General features: G+C 36.4%; 1 protein-coding gene across 2 annotated transcripts in view; it reads left to right on the top strand.

The window, feature by feature from the left end:
• The window catches only part of MAGI3 (membrane associated guanylate kinase, WW and PDZ domain containing 3), a 247,806-nt gene that overhangs the window by 132,673 nt on the left and 99,524 nt on the right, over positions 1 to 15,609 (top strand). For both annotated transcript variants that reach the window (XM_068963940.1, XM_068963941.1), the window contains exon 2: positions 3,749 to 3,865. In XM_068963940.1, coding sequence (XP_068820041.1) covers positions 3,749 to 3,865 — 117 coding nt within the window. The remainder of the gene's footprint in view (positions 1 to 3,748; positions 3,866 to 15,609) is intronic.

The raw sequence follows: 15,609 nt of genomic DNA, 5'->3' as shown, positions 1-15,609 counted from the left end.
TATTCTTAACCAGCTGAGCCACAAGGGAAGAAACCCAAGAATACTGGAGTGAGTAGCCTATCCCTTCTCCAGCGGATCTTCCCAACCCAGGAATTGAACCGGGATCTCCTGCGTTGCAGGCAGATTCTTTACCAACTGAGCCATCAGGGGAGCCCCCTAAAGAGTAATGGTAGTGAATATTAAATGGCATACATTCATAAAGTATGAATTTGAGTCATGAGTTCTTTTGATTATGGATTTATTCATGTGATTGAGAGTTCAGTTATAGACTTTTCCTCTCCTAAGTTGTATTTGTAAGATTTATAGATCTGTTTTTTAAGTTTCATAAATCAATTTGACTTATAAATCACTTAAAAGTCAAAGAATAATCTTAGCACTTTGAAGCAAAGGCTGAGTAAAAATGCAATTATGAACAGTCTTTTTTTCTCATTTGTTTAACTGCATTAATCCCAAATAGATGTTTTTCATACTCTTGAAATGTCAAGTTTCTGTGAAACTTTCTTAAAACAAAAGGCAGAAGTTCATATACAATTCAGTAATATAGATAATCTCTCCATTGTCTCTGTGAGCTAATGTGTCTGTTAGCCTTGTGGTAATTCCATAGTCACCTGCCTATTTAGGATATTTGTACTTTAAGAAAACAAAACAAAACAAATTTCCTGGAACTACGTCAAAGAGGGAAGCGTAATATTCCATCCCCTTAACAAAAGTTTTTTTGGTTTCTTGAAATAAGGCCATTCACAATGACTGCTATATCCAATATATTTTATGATTAATTATTATTAATTTTAAAGAATGCCAATCTATATAATTTGTTAATCTTTTATCACTGACATTTTATTGATGTGTGTAATATTTTTTCCCAACATCAGAGAAATGTATGACATCTTTGAATAGTTTTCATACTTTAAATAAAATATCCCATTTATGAAATTGTACTTCACCCTTTTCTTTGCAACTGTTCAACCCAGTGTTGTGTCCAGAGTCCCCGTAGAGGTTGAGGGTGAAGATTAAGAAGCAGTTCTTACTCTGATAAATCTAGGTGTCATTCTTTAACTCTTTCTGCTTTACAGATTCTCTCAGTCTTAAGATCTTGTGGGCCCTTGAAACAGGAATTGAATTCATTTCCCCTGTTGAGAGCCCCTCATGCTGTAATTTGTGATTGATAATTTTTATTATGGTTTTGTCTTTAATTACATCTAATTCAATGGCTGTTGTTTTTATAGATTGATAGATTAAAACTCAATGTGAGTTTTTAGCATTTTATAGTTTTGTCTCTGAGTGATGCCATATTTTTAGTAAAGCTTCAAAAACTTTTTTAAACCTTGAATTTAAAAAATGTTTACTCAGATTGTCTTCTTTAATAACACAGGCATTATCCTTTATCTAGATTAAATCTATTTTTGAAAATATGTTGGATAGCAGGTTTTGAAGTCTATATAATTTATTTTAGGTTGAAAAAACTGATTCATTCTCTGTCTAGTCAAAACCCTAGCCAAACCTCCACAAACATCACTAAACACTTTCAAGCACTTATGTAACAATCCACCAAAGCTTTTGTATAATGATTATTACAATGTGATCAAAACACTTTTTACCTAGTTTTCAAAATACTTAATAAACTTGTAATTGGGTATGGTTTTGTTCAATAAGCAATGTGACTGTAGAGTACTGATTATGAATTGGGTTTTTCTTCTACCCAGCAATGAATAAGTACTATAATTTAAAAAATGAAATAATATGAGCCCATCTAAATTGGACTTTGGTTGGTGGGGCCACTAAATGTCCTGACAGAAGCAGCCTCAGCACAGATTGTTCAGTGTTATCCTTGTAAACATCCTTCAGGTTTTCTTCTTTGATCGCAAGGTTTCCCCCTTCCTCGGTATCTATTTTTAACAATGTAAAACAGGGACTTTTTGGTTTGTGTTTATTAGTTTAGAACATGAATGTTATCTCCAAACTTTAGAAGCACTCTGATTTTCTGCTTATTTTAGTGCTCTCTCATACAGGTTATGTATATTTATTTCTGTGAGAAAAGAGAGAATTAGAAATGCTATGTTATGAAATAAGTTGAAAGAATGAACCGATCTGTAGTACCTTTTGAATTATCTAATTTGGCCATGACTATATTGTTTGAAGTAAAGTGTATATTTTAATCAATCAACCAGTCATTTCTTATTCAGTAACATAATCTGTTTTGTTTTAGCGTTGCTCTTTTTGAGTTACTGAAATTTTATCTAATGAAAAGTGTTTGTATTGCTTTGATAATCATTATAAGTTCAACCATTATTACAAATTCACTGCTACCAGATTTCTGCAGCTCCCTATTTTTCTGCTAATATTTCTTTGATATTCCTAATATTATGCTTTTTAATCTCCCATTTTCCCCACAAATAAGGAAGAAACCTTTCATTCTTACTCATTTACGTGGTATCTAGGAGTCAGACAGATGGACAGAGAATGCCTGTTGCATCTAGTGACAGGCAGAAGGTTCTGAATAGGACCCATTTGGCCTATCAGAGATGAGAAAGATGGACTTGTGGGCGGAACATAGTTTGAGAGGGGCAAGGGTGGATGAGTTTGGGTTCGAGATAATCACAGCTGCAACATGTAGGGCTTGCTAGGCCCTGTTTAGAAGTTTGAATTATATTCCAAGAGTAGCAAGAAGTCATTGGGTGGCTCTAAACAGAGTAGCGATTATCTGACTTACATTTTAAAATCTCATTCTGGCTTCTTTGGGAATGATGGAAGCAGGAAGGAACCAAAAATGGGTACAGGGGAATGGATTAGAAGGCTTTTGCAGAATTCCAGGTGAGAAATCATGGTGGATTAGCTTAGGGTGGTAGCAATGGAAGTAGAGAGAAGTAGGCAGTTACGGGATATGTGTTGAAGGGAGAACTGACAAACACGGCTAATTAATTGCATTGAGGGATAGAAGTAAAAAGAAGAAATTGAGGCTGACTTCTGGGTTTGGGGCTTGTTCTATTGGATTGTTGTTCTTGTTGTTCAGTGGACTGCAGCACGCCAGGCTTCCCTGTCCCTCACCATCTCCCAGAGTTTGCCCCAGTTCATGTCCATTGAATCAGTGATGCCATCCAGCCATCTCACCCTCTGTCGCCTTCTCCTCCTTCTGCCTTCAATCTTTCCCAGCATCAGAGTCTTTTCCAGTTAATCAGCTGTTTGCATGAGGTGGCCAAAGTATTGGAGCTCCAGCTTCAGCAGGATGGTGGTAATTTTCTAAGACAGAGGAGGTGATTTTCTAAAATTAGAGGAGAGAAATGTAATGGGAGAGGATAGAATTAAGAGTTCTGTTTTGGTCATCTGAAATTTGAGGTACTTATTTATCTGCAATATAGATGAAGGAGTTTGATGCATTTGGAGTCTGGTGGAGTTAGGTCAGGGATAGAGACGTGATAAGAATTTGAAACTTATCTGTTTATGGATTGTGCTTAAAGTCATGGGATTGAATAAAATTACCTTGGATATTTGTCATACTCTCTGACCTATACCTCCTCCCTCTCTTGCCATGTAACATTATGCCCACATTGTATATTATAGGTGTGTATTTTAATTATAGTACCTATAATAGTTTGGTATAGTTATGTTATTTTGAGTAAAATACTCTGATTTCTTTTATCCTATTTATGGCTAAATGGTTTAAGGGTAATCATTAACTAGCATTGATATTTAACTGGAGACCTAACAATTATTTATTTTGTCTTGTGTTTTTTTGTTGTTGTTGTTGTAGGCAAAGTCATTAATAAAGATTTGCGACATTACCTGAGTCTTCAGTTTCAGAAAGGATCAATTGACCATAAACTGCAGCAAGTGATCAGAGATAATCTCTACTTGAGAACCATTCCATGTAAGTATAAGATAGAATCAAAGAAATATGGCCAAGATATCTTTATTTAATCAAATACCTAGAAATAATTCTCTAGAGAATCTCATATGAAATTGTGAAGATTAAGTTGGGGCACTGGAATGAAACAAAAATTAGATAAAGAGAAAATTTTTCAGAGGACTTTCAAGGGTTTGGGTTTTAAAAATAGAAAAACAAGCAGATTCTATATTGTGAGTTAAAAAAATTCATTAGACTTTAAGAATTTAATGATATAAATGTACATGTTGCTAACTAGATTTTTTTTCCCCTGTAAATCAGTTTCTAAAACCTATACAGTTAAGACTTTTTTGCTCTCCATGCTTGTATACTGAGAACAAACATTTCATATTAATTATTAGGATATTACTGATTTTAAAATCTGCTCTTTTCCCAAAGGAAAACAGGAGGAAGCGTGTAGTGCCTGCCGCCTTCGAATTTTTACCTAGATGTTGGTGTATCCATTCCAGTTTTAATAGTTTCCATAGGGGCTGATTGTTGTTGTACTTGTGTTTTTGGCTTCTTTTTTTAAGCACATAATAAGTCATGTAAACTTGGTTTAATTAGTGTAGGTCTAGGGAAGAAGAAAAACAGTAAACAATAAAAGGGCCTAAGGACATTCTGATGTGTTTTACTTCTCGGTATATTTGTAACTCCTTGTGGATACTAGCTTTTACACCGTCTCTGGAATTCTTTATATCTTTATCTTGTTATTTAATCTTACACAATGTCCAGTTCATCACCAAGCCTTCCTAATTATGCTTCTGAAATACCTCTCTCTCTGCACTATCATAGACTCTCCCTCTTTCTTACTTAGACTTTAAACAACAACAACAAAAATTTGCCATTCAGTTCAGTTCAGTTGCTCAGTCGTGTCCGACTCTTTGCCACCCCATGAATCGCAGCACGCCAGGCCTCCCTGTCCATCACCAACTCCCGGAGATCATTCAGACTCACATCCATCGAGTCAGCATCAGAGTCTTTTCAGTCAACTCTTTGCATGAGGTGGCCAAAGTACTGGAGTTTCAGCTTTAGTATCATTCCTTCCAAAGAAATCCCAGGGCTGATCTGCTTCAGAATGGACTGGTTGGATCTCCTTGCAGTCCAAGGGACTCTCAAGAGTCTTCTCCAATACCACACTTCAAAAGCATCAATTCTTCAGCGCTCAGCTTTCTTCACAGTCCAGCTCTCACATCCATTATGTAGTTGCAAAGAACTAAGTAAAACTGACTTCAAAATCTTGATTCTAGCGTTATACTAGTTGGTTCACTTGGGCAGATTACTTAAACTTCCTAAGGTGTCAGAATCTCCATGTATAAAATATGAAGTCATAAGGCTCGCTTCATATAGCTATTAGAATTAAAGTTTGAGTATAATTGCAAACCACTTGATCTGAAATAGATACTCAAGCAGTGTTCGTCCCCTTGCCCCGTTCTAACTGCATCCCCTGCCTCCCATGTCACCTCAGTCTAGTCCATCTTTAAAGTATACGTCTGATTTTTTTGTTTTTTAAACTTTAATTTCAAACTTTTAATCATTTTTCTGGTTAAAGTTAATAACACTATGGTATTATGAGGTTTATAAGATATATAGAAGTATATAAAATGAAATTATTTGCAAACACAAGTAACAGAGACAAACTGAACTATAGTGACTCATACCTAAGGCACGTCTGATTCTTGCACATCTGTAGTTTATCCTTCAGAGGGTCCTATTTATTAGTATTACTTTAAAAAGTCTAGACTTTTTAACATGGTATAAAATTTTTTTGTTTTAAAATATGACCCCTTATCTATGCTATCCTCCTATAAATCTACCTTATCAGGCTTCAGAATTGCAAGTCCTGCCTTTTTTGCATTTGCCTGATAAATCTTTTTATTCTTTTATCTTTCTGAATCTCACTCTGCATCCCTGGTGGCTCAGATGGTAAAGAATGTGCCAAAAAGAATAAATCTTCCTATTCTTTTATCTCTCTGAATCTGTGTTTTATAAATAGTGTTGAACTTTGTACCCAGTGTGAAACTTCATATTTATTGACTTGATCAAATACCTTTCATCTCAGTTTTGTCATGTTTTTGTATTTTGTAGCCAGTATGAAACTTTATATTTATTGATGTGATATCTTTAGCCCCCGTTTTGTCATGTTTTCCTGTTTTACTTATATGCATGGGTGAGTGCTACGTCACTTTAGTCCTGTCCAACTCTTTGTGACCCCATGGAGTGTAGACTGCCAGGCTCCTCAGTCCGTGGGATTCTCTAGGCATGGATACTGGAGTGGGTGGCCATGCCCTCTTCTAGGGGAGCTTCCTGATCCAGGGGCCTCTTGCACTGGCAGGCAGGTTCTTCACCACTGGCACCACCTGGGAATCCCCATTTTTCCTATATACAAGTCTGTGATACAAAAAACCCTTTCACTGTGTAATCTATTTCATTTGATCTCTCTTTTTAGGAAGAGTTATATCTTTATTCTAATGGCTACCTTTATATAGTGCTTGTTCCTCCTCCCTTTTATTTGGTCCTACTATGAGCAATACTAAAATTACACAGTCATTTCTTCATCCTTCCTTCTCCCTCTCCCATCATCTGACCTGAGGTAGTATCTTTTATTCCCACAAATATAAGGTAATCAGCAAGCTTACTCTCCTTTGCATATTCTTTCCACATCCTCCCTGTTTTTTGATCCTGGATCTGTATCTATATTGGTAATGCAAGCAACCATTATGTACTGCACTCTCCCCTTTATAGTCATTTATTCTCCATTCTATGCTTAGATACATGTTTAACCAAACTACCAACCCTATGTTGTCATTTCTTCAATAATTCTGGTTGTCTGAAGCTTGTTCGCTACCAGATTTCCATGAAGGGTTCACAGAATCATTATATCAATTGTCTGTGATCTTTATACTTTAAAAGTTTGTGTGGATGGATATGAGATTTTTGGCTCATAACTTCTTGCCCTGTCTTAATTATCTAATTGTCTTTTGGCATAAAGCATTGCTCTTAAAAAAAAAAAAAAGAATCTGAACACAATCTGAGCTTTATTCCCTTATAAGTAACTTGGTATTTTGCCCGCATGGGGTTTCTCAGGGCAGCATTTTTAGTTTCGTAGCTCTAGAGCTTCCTCTTTCCTTGTTAAAGCAAGTTAATAAAAATATGTACTTGTACTTTCTGCTGCCCTCTGCCACTTTTCCTTGAATCTTCTTTTTAACTTACATTTATTGTCCTAGTTTTGCAGTTTCTCCCCAGTGTGAGGTTTTGCCCTAGAAAGGAGCTGTAGTTTATTTGTTTTAATTCATAAGTTCCAAACAGCTATAGTCATTTCAGATCCTAATAGGAACTTCTGACTTACAAATTGAACTGTCTAAAACCCTTCCAAGAATCTAGAAACGGTTATGCATCAGTAGCAGTTAGCAAATTGGATGGTCACATCTGGTCTCTAAATGTGATTCTTTACTAAAAGATACCAGGTCTTTCTGGAGAAGATTCTGATTCCTAGCCTAAAGTAGGGAAAGTGCAAGGTGAGGTTGGAACGTCCAGTTGTACTGGAAAATATGTTTAAAAAATTTTGGGAACATATCGGAGGAACATTTAGGAGAAAAGACACCTAGTAGGGGTGCCCACTGACAAAACCTGAGACAATTTAAACAGCGAAATTAATGATAGAGACTTCTACTGTTGTCAGGCATTTCACAGAGCACAGCTGTGATCCCTAAGGGAACAGGAAGGAGATTGCACACAAAAGAATCCTGTAATTTCATCAGCTTTCTGCTTAGAGGCACTTTTGAGGCTATAACACATGGAGGAAGAGCCTCGGCTGAGTTTAGCAGACTCTGAGTTAAGGGTACAGAAATATGTGTTCAAGAATTCTGAGATGTTAGGAATTTGCAGGGCTGGGTATCAGAGAGGAAGAGATATAAAGAAAGCTCAGGCAAACTGCATATGTGCCTTCTTCGATTTATTGCTGAATACTAAGCTGAGAACGTGACTTCACAAAGCAGGCAAAGAACTCTCTGTGAGCTGTAAGGTTAACAATTCCCAGAGCTTACACAGGGCCAAGAGTAGTTTGAGTTCTAACCAACCTGCGTGGAGAGACCCCATAAGGGTCATGGCTTACTGGTAGTGTTAAAGAGCCCATAGATTTAGACCCACTTTAACAAAGTTTAATTTAAAAAGTCCCAAAAGGATCAAGTGAATATGCATGTAACTTATCTAGTTAGCAAAAATAAAGGAAGAGAGGGAGGGAAAGGGGGAAAGATAAGAACTCTTTAAAGGAAGACAAAAAAAATCTAGACACTGAATAACATCATATTCCTAATGTCTAGTGTCTAATAAAAATAAAAAACAAAAAAAATGTGACCCATAATTAAAAGAAAAGTGAGCTGATTAAAGAAAAACACAGAAATGACACAGATAATGACCATATCAAAAATTTTAAAGTTATCTCATAAATATGCTCAAGGATTTAAAGGACAAAATGAACAGAATGAAGAGAAAACAAGATACACATTTTTAAAAGGAACTATATGGAACTTCAAAAACTCACTGGATGAGTTTAACCTAGCAGATTAGAAACTGCAACAGAAAAGATTGGTGAACTGGAAGACCTAACACTATAAATTAATCAAACAGAAACATAGAGAGAAAATAGAATACAAAAGTGAACTTTTAAAAAGCAATCAAACAGTGAGAGAGACAGGGACAGTTCTACTTTTGCCACAAAGCACCTCCTCATACTGGGTCTACCCTCTTATCGTAAATAATGGGGCAAGATATCTATAACATCTGTTTTCAGACCTTGGATTACAGACAGAACAGGACTGTAACTGATCTCTTCATATCAACCTATGGCATGCTATCAAGCCAAAGTGGGGGAAGCAGAACAAATACTTGAAAAAATAGTGGCTGAAATGTTTCCAGGTTCAGTTCAGTTCAGTTCAGTCGCTCAGTCGTGTCCGACTCTCTGCGACCCCATGAATCGCAGCACACCAGGCCTCCCTATCCATCACCATCTCCTGGAGTTCACTCAAACTCACATCCATCAGGTCGGTGATGCCATCCAGCCATCTCATCCTCTGTCGTCCCCTTTTCATCCTGTCTCCAATCCCTCCCAGCATCAGAGTCTTTTCCAATGAGTCAACTCTTTGCATGAGGTGGCCAAAGTACTGGAGTTTCAGCTTCAGCATCAGTTCTTCCAATGAACACCCAGGACTGATCTCCTTTAGGATGGACTGGTTGGATCTCCTTGCAGTCCAAGGGACTCTCAAGAGCCTTCTCTAACACCACAGTTCAAAAGCATCAATTCTTCGGCGCTCAGCTTTCCTCACAGTCCAACTCTCATATCCATACATTCCAGGTTCAGTGAAAACTATAAACCAGTAGATCTAAGAGTATCAACAAACCTCAAGCAGTAGAAACATTAAAAAAAAAAGTCAGTGTACATCGTAATCTAATTGCTGAAAACCAGTGATAAAGAGAAAATATGAAAGGCAGACAGAAAAAGAGATCATTCAAGGGAATGTAGATTGACTACAGATATCAACAGAAACAGTACAAGCTGGAAGCCAATCAGATGTTATCTTCAAAATGCTGGAAGGAAAAAGATGCCAACCTAGATGTGTATACAGTAAAAATATTCTTAAAAATAAAAAAAAATAAATTTTTGAGACAAAAAAAAAGGATGAGGGGATTTTTCTCCAGTAGACTTGTACTATAAAAAATAGTAAAGAAAATTCTTCAGATGGAATGGAAATGATATCAGAATGAGAACTAAAATGGAAAACTTCATAATTACATTCAAGATATCAATACCTGCTTTAGAAAAAGTAAGCAAAAAATCAACAAGATTATAACATGAATAACACTTTCAGCCAACTTGACCTAACTGTTACTTGTTAGAGCATGCCATCAAACAACACAAGAATATACATTCTTTAGTGCACGAGGGACATATACAAATATAGATCATATTCTGGACCATTAAACAAGATTCAGTACATTTAAGAGGATTTCAGTCATGTAAAATATGTTCTCTGATCCTAATGGAGTTAAATTAGAAATCATTTACAGAAAGATATATAGAAAATCTCCAAATATTTGGAAATTAAATTACTACACTTCTGACTGACTTGTGAGTTAAAGAATAAGCCACAGGAAAAATTACAAAGTTGTATCACACATTTCACTACAGTATATCCATTTGTGGGGTGTTGCTAGAGCAGTATTTAGAGGGAAATTTATAGTAATGAATACTTACATTAGAAAATAATAAAGATCTCTATCGATGATCTAAATTTCTACCTTAAGAGCAAAGTAAACCCAAATTAAGTAGCAGGAAGGAAATAATAAAAAGCAGAAATCAATAAACTAGAAAATAGAGAAAAAATAGAAATCTGTGAGAGTCAGAGCTGCTCCTTAAAGATTAATAGAAGTGATAAACATTATTGGGAATGAGAGAGAGTACCACTGAAAATCCTACAGAGGTTAAGTGGATAATAAGGAATTTTCTAAACTACTTATGCCAGTAAACTCAACAATTCATATGAAATGTATAAATCCCTTGGAAGACAAAAATTACCAATGCTCACTCAGGAAGAAATAGAAGAACTGAACAGCCTTGTATCTATTAAAGAAATGAAATTTGTAGTTTTTAATTTTCCCGTAGAGAAAACTTCAGCCCCAGATGGTACTGGTAAATTGTTCCAAATATTTAAAGAAGAAATAATGCCAATTCTATGCAGCTTCTTCTGAAAATTAGAACATTCCCCAATCTCACTCCATGATCTGAGCATTATCCTGATTCTAAAGCCAGATGAAAACATTGAGTATTAGACCAAAATTTTTCATGAACATAGGCTCAAAATCCTTTATTTTAGCAAATCAGTACATGGTAATATAGAAAAAGGATAACACATTTTGACCAAGTGAGATTTGTCCTAGGAATGCAAGGTTGGTGTAACATGTGAAGATTAGAAAAGCCATATGATCTTCTCCATAGGTGCTGAAAAAACATTTGACAAAAATTCAACGTGAGTTCATGATGTAATCTCTCAGAAAACTAGTCTGCCAGTTTATTACTCACAGCCTCTTGGCTTCAAATCTACTCTTTTTGCCTACTTATGATGTTGTCACATTTTCTCCTTACCATCTGGAACAACGTTGAGCTTTATCAGTAGAAGGTGTAGGAAGGATACTGGAGGAAAAAAGTCGTCTTTTCCTGGCTTCAGTGTGCCTTTTTCTTTCTGCTTCTGCCTGCCAAAAGATACTCAGTTTCAGCAGCACTCTAGCAATCAGCTACCCAGGGGCAAGTTCAGTGGTACACATGGTTGGGGTAGGGAGGGGAGTGAGGGGTAGGAGTAGGGGGAGTCCCAGCAGTGAGTCCAGAAATAGGCTCACATAGGTGCTTCATAAATTCCACCAATGTGCCAGCTGAGTTCTTCACAGTTTCCTGATGAGTTCTGTGGGGAACCCAGCAGGCTCCGCAGATTTCAGCAAAATCTCTTGCAAATGTTTTTCCAGTGGGTTTCCAGCAAGCCCAGCCAGTTTCCCAGCTGATTTTCTAGTAAGTCCAAAACACCCTGCTGTATGTCCGTTCCACTCAAAGCAGTTTGCTGGTGAATTTTATTGGTGCTCCAGCAGACCCTGCCCACTAGCCTCAACTCACTGATAGTGAACCAGCTCTGTCCCAAGGCAACCCAGCAAACTTCTCTACCATCCAGTGGGCTGCTGTGCACCTTGTCCAAAAAGGTCTGAATCTCAGACTTTGGGAGCATCTGTTTCTTCCAAGTTTTTTCCTTACTTGGGTATTCTTGTTCAACTCTAGGATGGTACTCTTTAGAATTCTCTTTCATTCCGCCTTAGTTAATTCTTTATAAATCGTTAATAATTCTTTACGTTAGGTTGTCCTTGTTCCAGTTACCATCTAGTTTCTTCCTCCTGCTTGGACCCTGGCTGTTACAGGATTGGTACTGGTAGCAGTCCCAGGAGACAGATGCTTCAAGAAGGGGTTTTAAGATTGCTTTGGGATGTGTACTTGGGCTTGAGCACAGAGACAAATTCCTTCCCGCGGGAAATAGGTTGCTGATAATTTGTGACAAGTGATGTCATCATTTAATCTTAGTATAACCTGTGGCTGATTGTGACGAAGTACCAGTTGAACCAAATAGCTTGTGAACCCTAGTGACTGCTACACTTGACCATTAGAGCAGTAATAATGGCTCTGAACACTGAGGTGTGGGATGGTTTCTCCTGAGTGTACCAAGTACTTAAAGAGAGAAAATGACAGCATGAAATCACATGGTTTAATATTATTAAAAATTAATATAACAAGATTTTGATAACATTTTTAAATGGTCTCAGCCTGATACAGGCATTTGCTAACAAAAAAAGTCTTAAAAGAATGAACACTAACACAAAATAAATGCCAAATAAAAATCATCTAAAAGTTTGAAAGATACTAGTACACATATTTAAGATTTGAATTTTGCACTCCTGAAATGAAAATGTGAAGCACATAAAGTATCAGTTGCATTATCTGATCGCCTTCATCTTTGGTAACAAATATTCAGAGGTAGGAAAAAATATTTCATTTTGCACTGATCATTCATATAAGCTTGTTTCCTTTTTTAATGCTGAGAGTACTTGTTTTCTTGCCCCGATTGTTTTTGCCACTGAAGTCTATGTTGCTTTTACTTCAGATTGTAGACTAGTTTCTGATTTCAGGCTGAAGTGTTCAACAGCATTCACTTCTTGCACTTCTCTTATTTACAAAGCTCTGCAACTTGTAGCAAATATCAAATGGAGGAAAATATCAGGAACATTGTTGAATAGTGTTCAAGTAACATTTAGATGCCCTGCCCAGTGTTAAAAACATTACACCGAATCATGTTGAAGCTGCCAACTTAGGGTCTTATCTGGCCTTCAGTGTTATGTTTGTAAGAACAACCCACTATTATCATCAGAGCCCTGACCCCACACTTGCAGCATGGGAACAGCTGCAGGTAAGACTGATGGATAGATTGTGACTGCTGCTCTCCCCTATGCTTTTGTCCTAGTCCCTGGAAATGTCAGCAGTAACATTTCATTCTGCTTTCAGTGTTTCCTGCTCTTGCTTTCAATTGATACAAATAGATTCTTTCAAACCAGTAGCATCTCTATGTTAAATTATTAAGTTTTAATTCTCACAGTAGAAGTATATATTTTTTCCGCTTCATTTTCCCTTTCAACTAATTTTTCTTGGGATTTAGAAAAAGTAAATCTGTCAGGAAGCTCCAGAAAGGAATTCCTACATGGAAACAGTAATGTAAAACAGCTATAGCTCTTATATATTGTTTGTGGGAATGCAAAGTAGTATGTCTACTTCAGACTTTTTCTTAGAAAGTTAAGCATACACTTATCATATGACCCAGCAACTCTACTCTTAGGCATTAACCCAACATAAATTTACATGTAAATCTACACAAAGACTTGTACAGCAGCTTTTTATATAGTATCTAAAATCTGGAAACAGCCTGAATGTCCACCAGTGGTGAATGCATAATCAAATTTTGGTGTATCTATACAGTGGAGTTGGAATACCCCTCGGTAATAAAAGGATATTGAACAGCAAACTGGATGAATCTCAAAAGCATCATGCAAAGTGAAAGAAGCCAGACACAAACCACTACTGAAATCAAATTAATGTGTGATTTCATTTGTGTGAGCGTCTATTAAAAGCAGAACTATAGTGACAGCAGGTCAGTGGCTGCCATAGGGTGGACGACTGCCAAAGGGCGCAGGGAGACTTTTGGGGGTGATGATTCCCAAAATCCGTAGAATCTCTCATGTGAATCAGTGAACTGCATTATAGGCAAATTATGCCATTAGAATCAGTTAATTTTATTATAAATAAATTATGTAAAGTGACCAAATCATCTCCCATAATTTTATTCTTTCATACTATCAACAATTAAAAAATGAAAATTTGTAGAAAAATACCATGTATAGCATAAGCATAGCATAAAAAGAGTTGAAATACCTAATTCATCTCTAAGTATAAAGGGTAAAGATCTCTATAAGGTAAAATTAATGGACATTAAGGAAGACCTAAATATTTGACAGAGATTTCTTGTTCATGGAGTAAAGACTCAATATGGTAAAGATTTCAGTTCCCCTGAAATTGATTAATAGATTCAATCTAATTCAATAAAAACTTCAGCATTTTTAGCCTATCTGATTCTAGAATTTATATAGAAAGGCTATGAATAGAAAAAAAACAAGTGAACTTTTTCTGCTGTATCTCAAGATTTATCACAGCAGTATAATAATTACAACACTGTAATAAATGTGCAGGGATGGTCAGTAGGTAAATGGGATGTAGACACTCAGTCTCATATGGGCCTTTCTGTATAGGATTCCTGTGACAGGAGTGCCATGGCCAATCAGAGGAGAAAATACTGATTTTTTTTTCAATAAATCTTGTTGAATAAACATTTCAGGAAAAAAAGGAAATTGGGCTACTACTTCCCATCAAACTGGAAAAAAAAAAAAAAAAGCTCTAGTACATTAAAGTACTAGGTGTGAAAGGCAAAGCTGTAATGCTTTTTAAAAAAAATGCAGAATACCCCCATGGCCTTGGAAAGGATTTCTAAAGCAGAACACAAAACCATTAGCTCTAAAGGAAACAATTGATAAATGTGACTACATTAAAATGAAAAACTTCTGTCATCAAAGGACTGTTTATTTAAAAGAGAGAAAAAGTGAAATCAGAGTGAGAGAAGATTCCGTTTTGCAACATTTGTTTCAATAATGCAGGTAAGTAGGTAGGAGAATGATGTCACTGAACTGAGAAGTGACATTGATTCTTATTTAATTTTCTGTAGCCAATCTTGTGTATCATCAAGTAGCAGCAAGTAAACAAAGAATATACAAACACAGCTGAATGTTGCTTTTGTTTTACTGTGTATGATGCCTGTTCACCTCAATTTGGCCTCTTTTCTCAATTTGAACTTGTACTTTATCTTAAAATTATTGATTGTACCTTTGGCCTTGTCTTTATTATTCAGTGTCCTCAACCCTCTGTACCTTTCTGTCAAGCACCTTTTCACAGAAAATTTTAAAGATGAAGTATTTTATTTACTCTAGTATTTTTTATTAGGAATGTAACATCGACTAAATTGTATTAATAGTTTTCATGGGATTGTTATTGACTTTACTAGTGCTCCATTTACTGAGTTGCAGTAGACTTTGAGAGATCAACCCTATCCTATTTTCTCCGTAAGCTTTTCTTATTTTTGGTGTCTGATTTTACAGAAAGCACTATTTGAAGAAAGCATATTGCAAAGCATATTTCTGTAGCAGAAACACCCCATTCGCAACCACATATATCTGGCAAAAGACTGCAGTGCTGAGACACAATTATTTCACATTTTAGCCTCTCTACAATTGGAATATTGAAAAGCAGAGACATTACTTTGCCAACAAAGGTCCGTCTAGTCAAGGCTATGGTTTCTCCAGTAGTCATATGTGGATGTGAGAGTTGGACTGTGAAGAAGGCTGAGTGCCAAAGAATTGATGCTTTTGAACTGTGGTGTTGGAGAAGACTCTTGAGAGTCCCTTGGACTGCAAGGAGATCCAACCAGTCCATTCTGAAGGAGATCAACCCTGGGATTTCTTTGGAAGGAATGATGCTAAAGCTGAAACTCCAGTACTTTGGTCACCTCATGTGAAGAGTTGATTCATTGGAAAAGACTCTG

This window comes from Capricornis sumatraensis, chromosome 2 (genome assembly GCF_032405125.1).
Source record: "Capricornis sumatraensis isolate serow.1 chromosome 2, serow.2, whole genome shotgun sequence".
Lineage (NCBI taxonomy): Eukaryota > Metazoa > Chordata > Mammalia > Artiodactyla > Bovidae > Capricornis > Capricornis sumatraensis.
The sequence above is the reverse complement of the archived record's forward strand: the minus strand, read 5'-3'. Positions and strand labels throughout refer to the sequence as shown.